Below are 22,300 nucleotides of genomic sequence, written 5' to 3'. Positions count from 1 at the left end.
GTAATACATAGTAAGAATCAAAAATGTCAAAAAGATTCATATAAGAACACAAAATTCATTTCTACCAGCCCGTTCTTCATCCAAATTAAGATGATAAACAATGAAAAGGTTTTCTATATAGAATAAGCTGTAGATGAAGTGCACTATTTCAGTCCAAATTCTAATGAAAACATGTATGGAGTAAAACTATGACAGCAGTATTAACTGTTTAGGGAGCCTCAGCTGCTCCCAAGCAGTATTACTCATCTGTATCAATAAAGACCTGTTTTTATAAATGGCAAAATATGTACATTATTACATAAAAAAAGATTCACGCAGTCATTAGAAGACTTTAGCTGTTATTTTTGCTTTCATAACCACATGTACATACATGAACTGAATTTGCAATTGCTTGAATAATATTTCCATGGCATTCTAGGAAAATTCCATGCCAAAAGGCTAACAAAGATGGGCTAAAAACAAAACAATATCCTAAGTCCTCTCCAATTTTTGAGGGTAACTGAGTTTAGCGAAGAAAGAACGCATGTTATACACCCTTAAAAGATGGAATTATCAAAGCAATTCGATCTTCAGTATACCACAAAGCAACCCTAACAGATAGATTAGCATACCATTTTCATGAGCTGCTGTACGTTCAGCCCAGCTACTATGACTGATTTTCCTGCATCCATATTCTCAACACTTGGTTTGAAATTTTATATCACTCGTGTCACAGCACATTTTCAGCTATGGAAAATGTGCTCATGGACACGGTAATAAACAATGCACAGATTTGGTTTTACACTTCATTTGCCATGGATGTAGACAGACTAGTGGCATTTTATGGTATTTCCAATTCAAATAAAAGAATCAACTGCTGTCAATGATTGATTTGCCTACATAATTAGAGAGAGAAAAATCAAGTTTAAAATAATAGGCAAAGCTATTTTCTTCAATGTTAGAGTCACAAAACACAAAGGAGGAAATGCTAAACAGAACTCATTAGAGCTCTCCCCACCCTGAAACATTTACATGTGATAATTAAATCACATGCATAAAAATCGCACAATTTTATATCATTGAATACTACAGCTTTCCTCATAATTTATGGTAATAGCATTTGCACCTAACTCCTATTTCATATTTTTCTTATTAGAAGTCAATCTCTCATCACTAATCAATCTCATCAGTTTCTCTAAATCTAAAATCATGCCATCTCTGCTTGTCCAAGAAATTAGAATTTTTCATGTTACATTTCTAGCAAGACTCAAGTTCACTTTAGCCAGTTCATTTTAGAAAATGACTTCTCCCCTTCTCCCCTCCAGGAAGAGGCATATACTTTTGCTTCCTGGCATCCACCCTTCTTTTCACTGAAAAATTAGACACAATAGAAATTTCAGAGCTTTCTCAACTAAAAGTAGCTCTTGCAGCCTGAATATAATAAATAAGGTTTCTGGATATTGATACGAAAAAGGCATTCCATTGCTTTCATACTTCATGAAGATTTGGAAGAAGCTTTTAGTTTTTGAATTTTCACATTTTACTATTTCCTGTTCCCCAAATAAAGCATCATGACAGGACATTTACCCTTCTCCTTTACATAATCTGCAAATCCTTAAGTAAAAAATAAAACACTATTTCTTGTTTAAGTGCTTAATAGAAGCTACTGCAACTGCTGTTTCTACCCAACTTCATCTGTTCATTGAATTATTTTAGTGGTGTTTCGTTATTTCTCCCCAAAATAATCTTGTTACCAAAAATGAATGCATCTTAAACAATCAGAATTGCATGAACCCAAATGCATCTGAAATAACTGGATTAGTCGTTGATGGGAAAAAGCAGCAACAGTACAGGATTTACTAAGGGATCTATCTTAATTACACAACAGAAACCCCCAAGAACCTGTTTGTCAGGAGCCAAAGACTCCATTAAGACATCCCCCTCAGAAAAAGAGATTGATTATATCAGAACAACATTTATTCTTGAATTAAAAATCTCTTCAGTAAAGTTTTCAAGCATATGCTGTAAGTCTACTTTGACATAAAGAGGCTGCATTTCTGACAGTAATTCTTCCTAAGCACTAACACTCAAATCCTCAAAAAGCTACCAAGCGCTTTCAGGATGCATGACAATACTCATGCTGCATTCCCACAATGTGAAACTTCAAGAATTGCACCAAATTTTCTGTACAGAAAAGTAGAAACATTTGGCCAGAGTTTAGCAACACAGTGGTGAAGGCACATAGCTGACCTGGAAAGTCAACAGCCTATACTTGATTAAGTGCGATTTTTTTTTCTTAGGAAGTGGGGTGGGAAGTAGTTTCACATGCCAGCAAAGAAGAAAGAAAAGATTTTAAAAAGAATAGTTTTGTGTAAGTGTTAATTACATATTTACTTAATAAATACATTTTACAGTACTTACATAAGTTTTGTGCAGTCTTTCCATCCAAAATTCTTAATTCTTTAATCTTTTTCTTTGGCTGAAGTGTTTTCTTTTCTTCTGTTTCTTCTAGTGCCCTTTTAGCTGTAAGCACACATTTATTAAATTCTGAGTCATTATTACAATTGTTAGATTTAAACATGTTAATAGCATCTTAGCCAGGAAGCCAAAATAATGCATCTGTAAGAATCGTTCAAGGCAAGAAAAATCCATCTCCTCAAAGCACCTTAAAGTATCCAAAGAGACAAATAAAGCAACTTAGTAATATTAGAAGAAACAGCAAAAGAAAGTTGTCATAAAACAATGACAATTTTCCCAAGCACCACCAAATATGTTTATATATTTTTAACCTACAAGCTAATTTTTCTTTAGCTCCACTTTATTCCAAGCACCTTTAAAAATGCAGTCCACAGTGATTTAGATTTAGTGTTAGCTCAAAGCGTATGAGTGCCTTCTGTTGAAATATTAATATTAAAGTTCTACAGTTTTTTATCCAAAACTGATAAATCATCTGATCTTTTATCATACTACACAAAGGTAGGATTCTTGTAAACACACAGTTTTCTTCTAGTTGTTTATGTTGTTGCTAGTAAAAAACAAAACCAAACAAAAAATACTGTATATTTAAATTGATAATTTCTCAAGTAACAAGGATCATTAGCCTTATATTTAGCACTTGAAATTATATAAAAATTAATGTATTATTGAAATATTTAAAATATTTGCTGATTTTTTGCATAATTTAACATGCTTAATAATTTTCATAAAATTTTCTTAAGCATCAGTTATGTAAACCCATTAATAAGGATTTAAGAATTATAGAACATGTTTGGTACTACAGGAACAGAAACATTACATGCTTAACATTAAACTTGATGAACAATTTAAGCCATTGAAAAGCTTGATGAAAGTAAAATTATTAGGAAGTTTTGAGCAGATCACCTATACCTTTCTCCTCAGAGCATTTTTTTTTTGCTCAACTAATTTCTTCAGTATGGATTTCATTACACACATCTACTAAGAAAAGATGTTTGTTTCTAGCATGAAGAATAACTCCAAAACCTCAGCTTCAACCTCTTCCCCCCCCGCCAAAAAACATGAAACAAATAAACAAAAGAAAGTTTTTTCTCCCTATATACATTACCACTAGGGAAACATCTGGCATAAAATAGTTCTGCTGGGTTTATACCTCTTGAATAATTAATTTAACCTGGGCATTTTCATGCCAGCATAAACTAGGCTAGTCCAAGATATCTCCATCATCCCTTTACCCTAAAGTTACCTTTAAAAACCCCAAAGCAAAAAAAGCTAAGTAAAAAATACAATTCAACAATGATGCAAAGCTTGTTCTCCCCGTGCCTTTTTTTCCTGCAAGCCTAAGAAGCAAGTATGACCACCTTGCTTTATATTTGAGACAGTGTGGAGCTAGACATCAGCTTTACAGCAACCTCATATACACAGATAATTCTTTAGCTCCCATCAGCACAGACCCTTTAACTGCAAAGAGCTACAGTCTAAAATCCTCACCAAGCCCCTTTCACAAATCATTTTCAATTAAAAACAAAGAAATTAAAACAGGTCCTCACTGGAAAAAACAGAAATTAGAAATAAGTTAGCTATCATCCCGTGACAATGCAATAAACCTTATGAGCTGTATTATACGAGTGGAAGTTTCACAAAGCTATTGAAAAGCCTAAATTTGGGTCTGTTGAGACAGATGTGAGAAATGATGAGTGATCTATTCCAAACTCCCTCTGTTTAAGAATGAAGCTTTCAGGAAATCCACATACGACCAGGTCTTCAGAGAAATACAGTAAACACAACGCATACTAGCAAGCCACTCATGGAGTATGATACTTGTTGTGTTAGCAGTGAACACTGAAGACAGGCCTGTTCTACAGCCAGCTAAGACAAAAATACATGAAATCAGCATTAATCTTTTCAGTCTCGTGGCTTGCAAAACTTCAACAGAGGTAATAAAAATTTATTAAGCAATAAAGCAAAAATCCAACACAAACGTAAATTAAGGATTGCTTAGCAGAAGACTGAGGAATTTTATAAATCTCAGCATTTCCAAGTGGTATCTCAGAGCTCAATGGCAGAACCCAATTCATTACAGCTTTACCTACAGGGTAAGAGACTCTAGTCCAGTCCCACAACAGTCTCCAACACCTTGTAAAAACCAACTCCACATAAAAACAACTTCCAAGAATTCTCTGGGATAAACCTAAATCTGGAGTGAAAAACTAATTTCCTAGTTCACAAGCTAAACTGAAAAATGTAACAATGGCTAAGAAAGGCAAGCCTCTCACTGAAGGCTGATTGCAAGGAAACTCCTGTTTTTAAAGAGAGTTACTGTTAAGTAAATTATTGCTAAGCAAATGAGCACCCTTGATAAATAAAATATTTATTTTGTATCTATAAATATTTTAAGGCACATTTTGACAGAAAAGAATGTTAGGTAGGATTAATTGAACCCCCCAAAAAAAGCTTTATTTAGTAATAACTGTGACCTCTAAATGATCTAACACCCACAGAGAACAGACTTTCAAGAACAGTGCAGATTGACAGCTCTCAACATTCCTGTAAGTAATAAGTGAAGGGGTTCTCAGCAATAGGATATATACAAAGAAGTCTACAGATACTGATTTGAGGACTACTTTTACCAAATGTCACCCCACAAAAGAGGTAAACTTACATACAGTGGTAGTTTGTACATTTGACCAGCCACAACAAGCTTTGTGAGCAAGAGTTCAAGGGCAAAGGTGCCGTATGAGTGCAACGCAAAACACGTATTAAGTTACTCAACTACTACAGTATCAGAAAAGGAAAAGTGTTTTAGGGTTTTTTTGTTTTTAAGCACACTATTTTACACACACAAGATGGGACAAGTCAGAATTCACAACTGTACCTTTGCCCGTATAGTGCAAACGGCTTTTTCATTAATGTCCCTCAACCGTTTCCAGACTGCACTCTTTTCAGTACTGTGAAAGTAATAACCACAAAAGACTAGAGGTTCAAGACTTTTATAATACAGTATGGCTACTCTAACCTGTGTAAGGCTGAAGAGCTGTAATATGATCACTTACAAATCATCCATTTTATAAATGTTTCATTTTTGGGTTAGACTAAGACTTCTGCACTGGGAGATGATGTTCTTCTCAAAAGATCTAATCTATCCAAGCATAGATTTTAAGGGCTTTAAGTTAGTTTTATGCCAATTCCCAAAAGGCATCAAGAGAAATGCTCAATTCAGACACTCATGTGACCACATCAAAGTCATAATCCAGCCCCAGTCTTATCTACCAGTCATAGGCAGGAACAGACATTAAACTGCTAGAAATCCTTTGACATTGTTTGACCTGTGTTTGACAGTACCTTAAGCACCTTCAGAATGCTATCAAAAGCCACGTCCTTCCCTCTTCTGTTACCAGCACCTTCTCCCCTGATCATTTAGTCCACTTCAGCAGTGTTTTTACCATAACAGATCACAGATTATGGAGTTCTTAAATTAAAGCATCTGTATTACTTCATGAAAAAGCTGCAGTTTAGTGCAGGGATTTTTCATCATTAAAGCACTTTGGTAACGTCACTGGCTTACCTATTCATCCAATATCTGCTTGTTTTCAAGCTGACAATCTTGCAGTCAGTACCTAAGGCTAAAGTCAGTCCTGCCCAGGTTTCCATAACCAAGATGGCCATCCTTCAGAAAACAAGAGTAGCAGAGGGGATGTTTCCTTCAGCAGTTAACTAAGGGACAGGACCCTGAAAGACACAGGACAGCTCTCCAGGTGAACACTCTATTCTTATCCTTTGTCTCCTGATTAAGCAAGAAAATCCTTGACATGAAATCACTCTTCAGAAATTCAAAAAGGCTGCACTTGAAGCTTTATTCACCAGGGTTCTTTTCCCACCCAGCTCCCTGCTGAGCTGGCCTCACCTCTGAGTGCAGCTGCTTAAGTTTACCTCTCTGATTTGAAACATATGGCCAGCCTTTTCCCACCTGCATGCCAGGCTTTATCCAACAGCCTTCCAAATTCATCACTCACTCGTTTTCCTTCCCAGAACATAACCACAAATCAAGCTCTGTCAGTCCTCCCCCTGCCTTACGGACACTGCAGTGGGAGCAGAACCCTCCACCACACAGGTAAGCCTGTCCAGGGGATGTAGCAAGTCACTCTTGCACCCTGTGAATGAGAACTTAGGGAAGGAAGTGTTGGTCACTGTGCAAAAGTAAAGAAAGCTGCATACCATGTTAATACTCCCACAATGGGGCTGCCAAGCTGTTCTCTCTCATTTCAGGCCACCATGCCTGTGGTAACTGCCAGCATTAATACACTATTCTTTTTGTTGATACAAAGTATGTTTAAATCCGCGACTCTACATCTGTTTTTCTTGTTGAAAGTTTATCTTTTTTCTTAAATAAAGAATGGTATTCTCCCTTGCTTAAAAGCTGTTCCCCCTCTCCCAGCTAGGAAGAAGAAAAAAACCTTTTTAAAAACAATTATCAATCATCAGAATAACAAAACACCCACTAATGAATCATTATCTCACACTAGTTACAGGTCTAGAATGTTTTGGTTTTACTTTTCTTTACTGCCTACCTCCACCAGACAGGAGGAGGAAAGGGAAAAAAGAGATACAAGGAAGCCAAAAAGGGAAAAGTAGTTTGAGAATATGCAGTGGCCTCTTTAAAGACAACAAAATACGGATCTAAATTCCACATTAAGTAATCAACCTTTTGTTTTTATCTAGAAGTGAATACTGTTTTGTTAGCAACAACATATTTGTTTATCAAAGTTGAAGGAAAAAAGGTGATGCAACATGATGCAAGGGATTGTTTTCTACTCCAGTCTTACATTATGCAATGCATGTGCGGCTTAAATGTGTACCTTCATTGATACCTTCAGCTGTGAATTAATATAACCCACAGAAAGGACACTGCTTGAAACATGTTTAGCCTCTAAAGAAAAAAAAAACAATGACACTAATTACAGAGTAACAGAAGTTTAAAATATATTAAACAAGACTAATGATCATCATGTCCAAGAAAATGCACAAGCATATGAAATATTTCAGAGACTTAATTAAGAAAAAAAGTCTACCACCAGCACTTGGTACCTTTGTACCAAAAAAAACCATTAGCACCCATGGCTTTTTAAAATTAACAGCTGCAAAATAACTAATAAACCTATACACCTGTGCATTAGTTCAGTTACTAAATGGCATTAAAAATCAGCACAATAAGATTTTTAGAAATATATAAAATTTTATTTAATACTATTGGAGCTGTTAAAGCATTTTACTCTGGGCCAAAACATTTAGTTCATATTAACAGCCTCCTTTCTTTTTAAACCTAGGCAGTTTTAGTGCTGAATAATTTTAATGAAGTATGAACAGTAACAACTGAGAGTTATGAATATAAGCATCCAAATGAAAGGGAGACAGAAAAAGAACTAAATGGAGTTATCCTACTATTTATCCTTTCACTTCTATGTAGTATCTTTTCATTGTTTTTTCTTTTTAAATAATTTTGCCTTTCTGTTATAGAAATATGTCCTTGTTTTGAAGAAAATTAGTACTCATATTTTGCCGAAAAAAGCTGTGTGTGCATTATTTGCTAGAGCTGGACAAAGCAGAGATTTAGGTGAACTTTAGTCTGTCTGAACCTGAGCCTTAATCTCCAATTCACAGCAAGTCTGCACCCACAGTGAACAAAAGCCCTTGTACTGTCATAGGAAATGAATGAGTAATTTCAGCTTATTTCCATCTGGCAGGTGGCTTACCAATTGCATTCACTGGTATTTCCCAGCAAAAGTCATTATAGAAAGAAAATTAATTGATTTCTTATTCCCCAAGTTGGCCTTGAAAGATCATCCATGGATAAAGAGCTGCAAATCTAGGGGAAACTATTTTTTACACGTAGATCAGTTTTAGGGACTGTAAAAATATATATACAGGAGTACTCTTGAACAGCTGAAACTATTAATTAAACAGAGATGATCACTCCTTAAGAAAAAAAAAAAGAAGAGGACAAGCCGATATGAAATCAGTGGAAAATACGTAGTAATAAATAATAAGTTACGAATGCCAAGTAAATGGAAACCTAGCATGTTCATAAAGAGATTAGAAGATGAGATATTTTGTAGCTTAAAAATTCAGTAGTACTGCAGCATAATAAAACTCCTTAAAGGCAGGCTAAGTTGATTACATTGGGAAGCTACCAATAGTTTTCTATTTCCAACAGTGTTAGCAATAACATGTTATTTTTACAGGTACCCAAGTTCAAAAAAGGGGGGAAGCAGGGGAACGTTAATTACAATATAGCCTCAAACATGCCCTTGTTGTCTTTCCCAACTGATTCAGCAATGCTAAGTCTTTCCATTTGTCTAACCACATAGCTTCCAGTCTCATATGGAATAGTGCAGTAGATAGCATGAGTTTGGCCTAGGTAGCATAGCTGGTAGCTTAAGTCCGTGAGCGTTCACCAACCTCTTGTTTTAGTGAAGTAGACAAAATATGACCCATCTCTTGTTCCAAACAAAATGAACCTTGAGTAGCTGTTGTGTGCTCAAGGAGATAGACAGCCAAACTACACAAACCTACTGCTCATCGAATGCCAGTGTGTCCAGAAGCCTCCAGAACAGTCAGCCTGCGAGCAGTGGCTACAGCGACAGCGAGTCAGAAAAACTCAGCACAAGTTGAATGGCCCCATCCCCAAGGAGGTGTCCTTGCCCCCGTCCTACAACTAACAAGGGGAGAAGCCAGGAGACCCCATGGCATCGCACCTGGCCTATGCCTACAGCACAGCTGCAGCTGACACATCGGCCCCTCCAGCTTCTCTCCTGGATGGCACCGTCACTCCTGCAGAGCAGGGAAGTCTTGTAATTCAGAAATTGCATATATCTGTGACTAAAGTGTTTTGGTATCCAAATCCATTTGGTCTCCACACTGTCATTTGGTCTTAACCTGTGATAAGTAGCAAAACGTTTCCCCAAATATCCAGAGAGAAATGCAGAGCTGATGCTAGCCACAGCCTCGTATCAGTGAAGTCGGCAGCTGTGTGAGCTCATGTTTATTCCCAGTGCCACCTGGCATTTCTCAGTTCATCTACATTACTCAGTTATCAATTCCTGAAGTAAAATTAATTAAGTGCTCCTGCTGTCACTCTGTCCTTTCTGCAATCATAACAGCTAAATACCTGAGGATTTATTAAAAAAAAAGGGGGGGGATAACATTTTATTACAGAGAAAATGAGCAATTGATCTGAAAGTGGATCTTACTTTGAGCTCTAAAGTAAGATAAAAAATAAAAACCTGGCAGGGGAAAAGAGCAGGGAACATCTCTTGCAATCTTGTACATTTTTTGCCTAATTAATGTAATCAAGCAGAAGGAAGTGACATCAACCCAACAGGTTCTATTCTATAGAAGGAAAAAAGTCATGACTGACTGAGTTTTACAAATGAGTTGTGTCAAAAAATAGCAAGGAACTATACTCTTACTATTTGCTCTTATAACACCATTGACTGCTACTACATTTGACAGTCACATCTAATGAATAAATTAAATGCCTCATTCTATTAATACTATCACAAAATAGTTGCAACTAGTATAATATTCAAGTGCAATGTGGAAAACTGCATTGGGAATTGTGGCAGTTAAGCCATACAATTGAATACTTAAGTTAACCAATCCATGTTACAGTGGTTTCCATCTTTCTATCAACATCCTGAAATGAAGTATATGTTTAGACTATACAAACTTCAAAATAAAATACTGCATTTGCCCCCTTCTATTTACCCTGCCAAAGACCAGTGCAGAAGACTTTGATTTTGCTGGATTTTATGAATTGCTTAACATAATATAACATAATAATATAAACAGTCACAGAAATGCATGCAAGTATTGCTTCTGAACATTAGAAATCAAACAGTAAGCAAACAATGATTACACTGAAAATATCCTCGAATGCTGTATTTACTGTTTGGTAAAATGTGCTGTAGGAAACTGGAATAAAAGTCAGCAGTCTTTTCCATTGACTCTTCTCTCACCTTCCCTCCATTAAGCCTCAAGACTGTCTGCCCCATTTCTCCCTTTGCCACTGCCACTCCTTGTAACTGCTCCTGCATCTATGACACTTCATATGAACATGGTGCCTTTGGCTACAAAGAGGAGCTTTTCCTTGATGTTTTTTTGCCAGACATTGAGATATTTTATGTCTTCACTGTTGATATATTAGTGCTGGACTAATGACTAAAAAGACCAGTCAATGCATTTTTAAAGTAAAAAACATACTGATTTTTCATGTGGGTCAGAGAAGACATTTGCCTACGAAAATGCCACTACTACTTACTAGACAGCCTAGTTTAGACAGTTGCATGTCCCAGTTAGGTTTTTCTCAGAGATCAGGCTATCACCATCACCAAGCTGCCAGATAGGATAGCTACCAGTATTTTCTATATTGTGATGGTTGCATCTGTTATCTGTGGAACTTCCAGAAGTAAAAGAAAGGGACCAAGACTCAGACCAAAAAAATTCTAAGTAAAATGAAGTGCTGAAAAAGCACAGTCATATTTCACTAAGATTATCATAAACTAGTTTTCCTTTACAAGTCTATTACACAAAAATCTTTTAAATGAATGCTTCAGAAATTGTACCCCTTGATTAGGCCTGTGAAAGGCACATCTTTACAAAGACACTTACATGAACCACATTTTCCAAAGGAATTCTAAAAATAATGAAGCAAAAAAAAAAAAAAAAAAAAAAAAATCCAAAAGAGGATAATCCTTTTCCACAGCCAAGTCAGATAAGCGTTGTTTTTTAATGGAACAGACTAAAAACGAAGTGTTTAGTATATTCCTTGCCCCCCACTTCACTATGCCATTTGACATTAAAACCCCTGGCTGAATTTTTTAAAACTAATACATACACACATTCCTAAATGCATATTTTAGGTATTCTTTCCCTTTTTACATACCTCTAAGTTTTAAACAGAAATTTAAGAGAAAAGGTTTCACTTCAATAAATTAATTAAAATCCCACAATCTTCAATTTGTTTTGAGTCCAAGATCTACTGCAGCTTTTAAGGGTATCCTGCTACGTCCTGGTGTTCTGCCCTAGACAGTGAAATAGTGTTTCATTTCTGTTGATTTAGTACTTGTTAAATTTGGCCTAATTTTACTTAAAAGAATTCTATTCTCAGACTAAATTAGAGTGTAGAAGTCTATTACTAGGCCTGAGAAATGGATGCAATTATCAATATTAATAATATTATTGGCAATTAACTGATATGTATTGTTTTATTAAGCTGGCAGAATAGGATGCTTTGATAGCCATTGGATCCAGAGCCTAATTTCTGAGGGGAGAAGAATCATTATATCTTTCTGACAAGATCCCAGTATGTACATTTCCATTCATTTCCATAATTAATAACATGCCCTATGAATTTTACTGTAAATCATAGCTTTGATAATTAATAAAATACAAATATCAACTTTTACCCTTATTGATAAGATACTGAGAAATTAGTCTTTCATTAAAAAAAAGGTGTTTGAACATGTGGCCTCATGGTGGACAGTACCAAATAGATTTAACTAGTTGCATGTAACGTATGAAAACATCAGTTTGCTAAGAAGCATACCTTGCAACTCAGTCGTATATGGGTACACAGATCTTTTTGTAACATTCCAGTGATAAGAATACAGCCTATTATTACCTTTAGATTAAAATTACCTGCAGTTTTAACCAGACATATTTGAGGACAGTGATTTGTTTGGCACAGGAACTGCCACAATGCACACTGTCACAAAGTATATGCATTGTACGCTTCCATACTGCAATCATTATAGCTTAAGGTCATCACAATACAGTTTCAATATACTGTTACAGAGAAATGTTTTAGGCAAATATAACTGTCTACATAACAAACAATAATTGAGATGTTTCATGTTTTCATACTAGAATGACCAAAACCATAAGATGTTTAAGCAACTGTTGTGTAGATCAACTCATACTTCTCAGTTAAGGACTACAATTAATGACATATTTACTATTTGTCTTCTGTGTATGATATACTGTTTTGGTCTTCTCATCTCAAAGAGTCCAGTACATTAAGAAAGGACATGACAAGAATGATCAAAGTAAAAGAACTGTTTCCACAGGAGGAGTTACTGGGAAAGCCTGGATTTTTCAGATACTGAGAGAGGAAAGCATGGGGAGATGGGGAAGAGAGAAGGTATGACAGTGGCCTTTGAAAGCACACAGAAAGTGAGTAGAAATTAATTATAAATGAGACTTCTAATGAGAAAAAAGGAGGCTACAAAACAGAAAGCCAAGCAACTGACAGGTCTGAAACACAGTGGAAAACTACACACATTTGTTTGAAGTGTGAAGAAGATCAATGCCACAGGTTATGAATGCTAAAAGATTACATGAGTTTATTGAAGAAAAATCCATTGAAGATTTTACCATGTATAAAGATGTGACCTCTGGCTCAGAAAACTAAGTAGCTGGAAGCCAGAAAGTATTACTACATTTAATTGATTCTATTTACACAGATAAACAGAGACAGACATTCTTAAGTTTGGGTAATTATTCTACATTAGTATTCCAGAAAAATTATATTCCTACCATACAGACGAGAAAAAGGTGCCTGAAGGAATTAAGTTTCAGAGAAGTTTCAGTTTCTCACAGCTACACAAGACATACAACACTGAAAGAATATACCAGATTATAATTTAAATTCTACATCCTTCAGAGATCATTAACAAGCCAATAACTCAACAGAATTATCAGCTTTTTATCTGTGTTCATGCCTACAAACCTAGTATTTTCAATTTCTCAGTGAATTCAGAAAGCTAATAGCATTTGATTTGTTCACCTTTAGATAGCGTTTTTAATGTATCTATCTCCAAAGAACCTATATTCGTTTAGATAACAGATCTATCCTTAGTCTACGTATATTCGGCAAGAATTCCTGCCATGACAGATACACCATCCAAGGCTTCTCTCAATAGCTTTACACCAGAAACAGCTAAGTATCAGTTAAAAGTCCCTATCTCAAAAGCAGATGAGGAATTTTTTTAATATTTTTTTTGCTCACACAAAAAAGACAAAAACTCAGTTTTGCATGTAAAACTAACACGCATGGGTAAAGCGTATCTTTCATAAGTACAGCATTACTACAGGGCAGCACAATACCTAACTGGACTTGGTCCACAAATCAGACCATGTTTTCATAGTTTATACTTTAATGCAAACAAAACCAGAATTGTACAACAAGCAGTTGAGAGAGGACACTAAGTGTCTAAGGACACTTAGAAAGTAGTGCAACACTTAACTGTGGTTCTGCTGGTAAAGCGTAGGGAACATCTCCTCTATATAGCCTTGAAATAACTGTTTTGCATGTAAGGCCATTAATTTTGCTTATAAGTACATCTTTGTTTACTAGGTTTGTTTGTTTAAACAAATGAACTGTCATTCCTGGAACTCTGCTGGAACTTTTCAGGACATTAAAATACAGATATATAGTCTATTCAACAGTCAGCACAAACTTTCCTGGTGAGTCGTCAGATCTGTTTTCAGTATTTTCCTTCCTTTCCTCTACACTCTTCATTAGTTCTCCCACCTTCATTTGGGCCAAAAATTCAGTCAACTGTGTGGCTGAATTTCAGCTTAGAGAACTGGAATTTCTTAAAAAGATGACCAACTTTACAAAAAAATATATATATATCTATATATATCCTCATGGGATTAAGTTATTGCAGCACACCTTACAACATTCACAGCACTAACCCAGTGAAGAACAGAGAGTTTGCTTACATTCCTGTAGCTTTTCCACTCTGAAGGAGGGACTTCCATCTCCAGAGAGGAACAGGTGCATTTGCTCTGCAAAGACTCCAGAGCCTTCTAGAATAATCACAGCCAAGGCCAAAAATGGGGGAGGGGGGGTGACACACCCACAAAACCAATGAGATGCTGCAAAAAGCAACACTAGAAAGAGTCGCCACTCCGTCATCGCTTCCCCTTTTTCTTTTTCCCTGACTTATGAGAAGGGATCTGATCTGAAACACCCGACATAATTCTCCAGTAAGGGAACATGGCCCGTTCCTAGCTGCATTTCAGCTCACCAGCTCTTTCCCTGTTCTTCCACAGTGGTGACTTGCATTACAACTCTCAGCTTTCTAGCAGTACGTAGGTAGGGAGCCTTCTTTACCAGCACTGACAAAGTTTTCATAAAATACAGTTATAACTGCAAAGAACACATGAGAAGGCAAATGATATTCTTATATAACTACCTCGCACAGAATTACAGAACACAGACCTAAAACTGACATCAAACGATTGACCTACGATGTTACCACTGTGTGCATGCGCATGTGTCCACATATACAAACACACACGTATCTATACATTTTTTAAACAAATGAAAGTCATAAATATATATTTTTATATATATAAAATATATATGAAAGATAGGCCACGTTTCAGGCAAACTTTCACCATTATCTTATCAATTCATTTAAAATAAAAATACCTTAGGGTAACATGGAATAGGCTACACTTAACCATATTCTCTGTAACTGCCTTCAACTAAAATAGATTTTTCTAATACCTAACCTAAATTCCTTTGCAAAAAATAAAGTTGAAAAAAAATTTAAAGAAAAACATCTTTTGATGTGTTTTTTTTCCTGTTTTGACATTAGAGAAAAAAACCTTTTTAGTCTGATCTTCTTACCTATTCATATAACACATTTTACTGCAGGAATACAGATTTTCTTAAAAACAAGCAAAAAAACCATGTTCAAGATTCTTTTTGCACTTCAACTTCTGAATTTCTTTTTCATTGAACTCATGGAAAAATTATTTTTTGTAAGAGCATTATACATCAAGACTACTTCATGAATGTATTCATATTTCATGCTAATTAGTCTTTGTACACAATCTCTTTCCCCAGTGTGCCTAGTACATGTGTCTCTGTCCTCAACTGCTCATTAAATCTGTTATATTTCATTTGAACACTGCATCCCTGAGACTGAAATAGGCATTTCAGAATACAAAAACTGCCTTTCTTACTCTAGTGCATTTTATGAAGTCACTACAAACAGAAGCTTTATTTCCCTTAGAAAAACAAGGCATATAGTAGTTAGCCCACTCCGTGTGTATTAGTAAAGTTATCAAAAAGTAGACTGGAATCCCACTCTTCTCGAATGCCTGTATGTGGGTAACGTGTCCTGTATATGACAAGCACTAAGGATCACTATCCCTATTGTAATGGGGATCTCTGAGATGCTACATGTACAGGAAAACATAATGCCTGAGGGGTATCTTTCCCCCTTTGGCTTGCTTTACAGTCAGAATTGACTCATCCATCCTTCCTCTTTAATATTTTCATTTTTAATTTCAGAGAGCTTTGCTCTAACATATTAATACATGAATGTTATGAACTACCACCTAATACTTAAGATGTGACAGAGCTAGCTCAGTTATAACAACATTGTTAAAAGGTCTTTGGTACGTGTTTTTTAAATCAATAAGTGGATGTTTTCACTATGATATTTTTTCCTTCCAAACCTTTAGCACGAAATACTGCTGTAGAAGGTTCACCATACCTCCAAAACCCAGTCAAGCTTTCTGATAATCAGTTCCTAGCATTTCCAGAAATCAAGCAGTAAAAAGCTATTGATTTTCACTCATCTATTTTGACCCAAAAATGACATGTACTAAAAAGATTCAAAGAGAACTCAAAAAATCAGATTTTTATGAAGAAAATAAAATACAGAAAACAGGTTCATTAATTTATTACATGCTTGCATTACCAATTTACTGAAGGTATCCCAATAAATACATACAATGACTTAAGTAGTAAAAACTTTTAAGTAGCAAAATTATTATTTAAGTAGTAGGGAAGAAAAACCCCTTCTCAAATTCCACAGCTGATGCTTTTTGATTAAATTACTAATTTAAATTTAGCAAAATGTAAATGTAGCAAAGCTGGGCATGCCTTTATTTTATTATTATTTTGTTAACACTCTTCAGAAACCCTTTCAGTTCCACAGGTTTCCCTAAGTGATGGGAATTAAGTGCATAGGCTTATGGCAAGCCTATACACGCTCATGACATCCTCTATAATCTCAGCTTCATTTTATCTCAAGTATATGCTTAACGCTAGGAGGACATATGATCAGTGTGCATCTGTAGAAGCAATACTGTCAGAAAACAGGGAGTAGCAAGCAAGGTTTCTCATACTGTAACCTTGCCCCTCAAGTCTCCAGTGTAGAAGACTAACCAGTCCTAGTGCGTTTCAAGAGGGTTAAGCAGTGTTAATTAAACTAAAACCGAAGGAGTCCTCTGCGCAACAGAACATTCGACCTGGATTCAGAATAAAGATGAAACTGAGTTCATTTTCAAAATTAGCATCATGTGGGAATTTTGCAGAATACACTACAATATACCTCACAACAATCAATGAATAATGCTAGCAAGTTTCAAGTAGCACACACTTCAAATTATTTTCCATCTACCTCTTAATCTGATTCATGTACAAAGTACAATGTGATTCATGTACAACTCATGTACAGTTTGATTCATGTACAAACTACCTGTATTTGCTTTTCAAAAGCAGTGATTTAATACGTAACTCTAACAAAAATAAAATTCAAATTGCTGTATCTGAACTCTTCTGCTATAACACCAATGAAAAATATGAGATCTAAGAAAAAATCACATCTGTCCAGCCTGTCCTTCATTAAATTGTTCCTTTCTGAATATACCATAAAGCTTTGAACACCAGAGTCCTTAAAATCACATAATGAAAGTGTACTACAAGCTAAGATCTCCAGTAAAATTTCTGCATCTGTTCAAGCCCTATGGCATGATCATTCTGAAAGCATTATTTCTGAAAGATTTTACAGGAAAACAAACCGACACACAAGACAAAAAATCGCACAACTGAGATTGATGCTAACTTGTGAGATAGTCTGTAGAGATTAAGAGTTTATCTGGGATAGTCTCCACTCACTATCCCCTGATAGAGAAATTTCTGCAGCCCCAAATTAAAAAAAAAAAAAAATTAAACTTGCTCTCTGTTTCAAAAGTAAGTCTTTTCAAAACATGAGCACTCCCTAGCATCAATCTCCCACAGACAAAACTTTGGGTCAAAATATTAGCCTCTGCAAGGTCATTTATGATTAGAACGCCTTCATCTGTTCTCAGTAATATTTAAAATAATGCTGATCCATACATTTTATCACACAATCAATTGTTAAATACAGTCAACACAAAACTGTCAGGTGCTCCTAAATAAAGGGAGTAAAAGATGGTGGTTTTTAAATCCAAATTTTGCACTGAATATTCAGCTTACAATCAACTTGTAGCAAATGAGTAGTATTAGAGCCACTGGGTCCAACTGACAGTACCTCTCTTTTACATAATACAGGTTTTCAAAAAAATATATACATGTATTATTCATTATTCATAATACACATATATTATTCAATGTTACAAATTACCTTTCACAGAGAAAATGGACCATAAAATTTTTTTTTAAAGAAAACTGCAGAGTAATTAAATGCAATCTGAAGAAAAACATATGAAGAACTAAAATTTACAAACACTCCCTCCTTATTGGTGCCTTCATTTGTTCTGGCCCCTTCAGAACGCTACTCTCACGTTAGTCCTTTTGTACTGTGATGAATGAAACGGCTACTGATGCTCTTGAAATAAAAGACCCATACTCCCTTGAACAGAAGCAGGTGCTATCGAACAGCTACCGTTTGCACAGTGGCTTCCTCACACAAAAAATTTACACAGAAACAAACATACAAGCAATTCCTGGGAGGCCTCATCTGTGATTCTCCGGAACAATAGCCCAGCTGCAGCAGAACTACATGCATCATTCTGAAGGTCAATTTGGAAACCATGCTTCTCTGGGCAACTATTGAAAGTTTATTTCAAGAGTATAACTAGTAGGAATTAACTTCTGCAGTTAAGATTTAGTATTTGATGCAAAACAACTTCCAACATAAAGATCATATGCTATTCTTCATTCTTGATACTTTATATGTAAAAAGATTGAATATCATTATCCCATACAAACTACCCTGACGCTAACAGGCAGAAAAGGTTTTATCTTATTGTCAGCTATATACAAACTTCTTTTTTTCTTTTTAATTAAGAAAGGCACTCTTAGGCAATTACTGTGGTCAACATTCAAATGATTCTAAGATCATCTAAGACTCAAAAATGACTTTTTGCTTTTATTTCAAATTTAAAATATCAACGACATAAGAGAAACCTCATATTCTACCAAAAAAAAATCAGACTAACTAAATGCCTTATACTGACCTTTTTTATTTATGATTCAATATATTATTTGTGCTAAGTAGTAATAAATGCAGCCATCACAGTTTATTTAACCAAAGCAAAGCTTTTACCATCACAGAGTTTGACAATCTACAGAGCGGATAGATACAGGAAAACTAAGAAAGAAAAATCAAACTAAGAACTTGCTCTTTCTTCTTTATTATACTTGGATTTATTCTATTGTTGAAAAAGAACAACAATTTCAAATGAATTAAAAGAAACAGCAAACTAACCTACTTTACTGATTTCCACTACATGAAACTCGGATGTGAAGACTGATTACGTAAGCATGCAAACTAACAAGATGGAATCCCTGTAAGACACTGAAGCATCTGATTACTCTATCCGGCACAGCAATATCTTCCTTTGCTTTGGATTCATACACTTGTGAAAAGCGGAGAATGAGGAGGGCGAGGGAACCTACAACACACACACATAAACTGAATTAACCAGAAGACCAAGGGAGCCACCTGCAGTTTGCAATCCAGAAGTAAATACATCAGGGGCTCTTCATTTTGCATTTTCTTTTTATTTCATCAAAGCAATGCATATAGTTCAGCAAATATAACATACCTATGTTTAATACTGGAGACTTAGTATTAAACTGAAACTAGCTCTCTCCCACCTATGAATACATCTGTGTTATGGGAACTTCGGACAAAATCGAGTCCAAAGTTTTTAATATATTTAAAATGGGTAAAAGTGCTGTGTGATTTTGATCTGAGGTTCTAAAAATATGCATTTTTTAAAAGTACTAATCCATTTTTATTTGATATAGAAGTACCAAAGATAAATGAATGCAAACAGTTTTCCTTCAAGTTTAAAGGCAGACAGACCTCTTTCTTTGGCTGCTATTTATCTCTCTCTACTGAGAAATAGCTGAAAGGTGAACTAAACAGAACTGCTTTTTTCCCCCCACTAAGAATGTCTCATTTTTATGAAATGAATGAATGAAACATTACTTCAAGCAAAAAGGAAGGGCTGATGAAGAGTGATGCGTATTTTATATTGTCATTTGTCAGTCAAGAATAGCGGTGAACACAAATCCTGTAATATTCACGGAGGAACATTTCACAGCCAGAGGTAGAATGAATCTTGAAAGATCACATCGTGGCAGAAGGAAAATAAAATCAGCATTTAATACCTGTATCCTAATTATTTCAGTGAGGATGTCTGAAGCTAAAACACACTCATGCTGATCAGACAGAGAACATTATCTACTTGGAAGACTAAGTGGTCACATAGGGGAAGTCCAGACATTTGCAAGTAGGTGATTTGACGGTCAGTTCTACACTTTCTTCTCACACATAAGGTACCTAGAGTGACTGTGTTTAGAATCGACAATAAGGTTCAAAACACACAACCTACTACGGACATTCAATGGCTCAACCAGTAGCAGCAAAAGGGCTTCCAAAAAAAAAAAAAAAAAAAAAGAATCACTGAAGATGTGTGGACATAACATGACTCTCTCCTGCATGAAGTTAATTTTAAAAGTAAGACTACAGTATTTACTTGTACATGCATATTTGAGATTTTATAATTATGTCAATAGTATCAAGAAAATGTGTTCAAAACATTTTTTTTTTATTAAGGCTGATAAAATATATTAAGGACCTTGTGCCTTCTTGGTTTGAATGATCTAATTTGTTCACAGGACTGAAGAAATTAAATACCGAGACTTATGTCTTTTATATTGCTGCACTGTAGGACTTTTTCTGGAAAAATAATAATTTCAAATACTGAAACAGGAAAGTTGTTCAAATTTTTGGCATGTTCTCGTAGCAATGGCAAAATATAAAATCCAAGTTATAATAAGGTATTCTTGTGGATATTTCAAGTCAAGTTTCATAAGTACCCAGTGCACAAGTTGAGCAAGGGAAAATGAAAGCTTAAAATTAAGTAGGTGGGAATAGTAGCCCACCTATACTATGGCCTTTAATTTACTACTCCAAGTAAGCTGACATTTAGACCTAGAATGAAATGCATCCCCAGAAGGTAGGAGCCAATCAAAACTACCACCACACTGCAAATCAAATATTAATAATTCAGCTTAATTAGAACGTAGCTATGCAAGCATCTGTAAAATTGTTGAGAATAACATATAAAAACGTCACCAGAAACTGATCAAAATATGAAGGAAATCTTGATAAGCTACCCCAACCTACCGAAACAAATGCAAACAGAAAATACTAGTCAATGATATACTGACAGGAAAATTGTCAATATCGTTAAGCGATATTTCACCACACAGCTAGAAGACAGTGAAGAAACAGCAGGCAAGCAGAGTAAGTTAACACTTATATAAAAATAACCCCAAGCAGATTTAAAGCCAAGGACGAAGAAATCTCCATTACAACATTGTATACCTCCTAGTAAAGTATCCAAGATGCTGATGACTTGTTGCAGCATCATTGAAACTCAGCCAATTCAGAAAGGGGGTGAGTATAACCCCACCCCTGAAAAAGGGGTAGATACTAAGATGATTATGTATGGGTGTTAGCGTGCACCTTAACTGGACTAATGATAATTGTTTATTGTATTTTGATTAGATTTGAGACTTCATTAGAGTAACAATAAATCTGGGCTTTCTATATAAAGTGTTATAAGGTGTGCACCCTTTCTGTTCATGAATAGATTAAGTGTAACACCTGAACATCTACTATATCACCTACTTACAGAAACAGCTGAAACCTGCATCTATTTTTAGAGCCAATCTCGTTGCTATTTCAAAGGGGACTTGCAATGTTTAAGATAAACTTAGATAAACATTATTACCTGCTTACAATTCTGCACAAATACAGTCTCCTGAATAGCTTATAGTCTTACCTTTACAGCCTAAAAAAGGAAAGCATTTATCACGTTCAAATACATATTAAGAATATTACCAAATGAGGGTGTTGAAATCACCACTGTAACCGAAGGACTCATGAGTTAGTTCTACTTAAACTTATCATGTCACATGTTATTTCTTTCTCAGAAGCAATACTGTCTCCCTTGACTGTTCTTCATCTTTTTCCATGTCTGATGCACTCTTCCTTAAATTTCTCCAACAGCCTTTCCACACTACATTCGATTGCCTTTTTGAACACTCTTCCTCCTCACCTAACGAGCTTAAATACTAGAATTCTGACACTGACCCAAAACATGAACTTATTAGACTATATTTTAGTTTATCTTATCAACGTTTTTAATTCAACTATTTATGCAACCTTTATATTCATCAGAACTCTGCAAACTACTCTAAAGAACATACTACTTTTACTTCACATTTCCAGTGCAGGAGATGAATAGTACTATTACAGAACTACATGTAATTAGTATTACTAAACTATGAAACATTTTTCTAGTATCTTTTTTAGCATTTTTAGTTTTCTAGCCATGAAAACACCATCTGTTTCATCACTGCACATTTCACTTCTGTATCTATCAACTTAGTTGAAAAGTTCAGAAACGACTGGAAACATCTATGCATTTGTAAACAACGTCAAAAATACCACACAGCTCAACCTACCATTATTAA

General features: G+C 35.3%; 1 protein-coding gene across 4 annotated transcripts in view; it reads right to left on the bottom strand.

Moving 5' to 3' along the window:
• DIAPH2 (diaphanous related formin 2) overlaps nt 1–22,300 on the bottom strand; it is a 291,784-nt gene that overhangs the window by 186,599 nt on the left and 82,885 nt on the right. For all 4 annotated transcript variants that reach the window (XM_064518290.1, XM_064518291.1, XM_064518292.1 and 1 more), the window contains one exon: nt 2,401–2,502. In XM_064518290.1, the coding sequence (XP_064374360.1) occupies nt 2,401–2,502 (102 nt within the window). The remainder of the gene's footprint in view (nt 1–2,400; nt 2,503–22,300) is intronic.

This window comes from Dromaius novaehollandiae, chromosome 11 (assembly GCF_036370855.1).
Source record: "Dromaius novaehollandiae isolate bDroNov1 chromosome 11, bDroNov1.hap1, whole genome shotgun sequence".
NCBI classification, from domain to species: domain Eukaryota; kingdom Metazoa; phylum Chordata; class Aves; order Casuariiformes; family Dromaiidae; genus Dromaius; species Dromaius novaehollandiae.
This window is presented reverse-complemented; position numbering and strand designations above follow the sequence as displayed.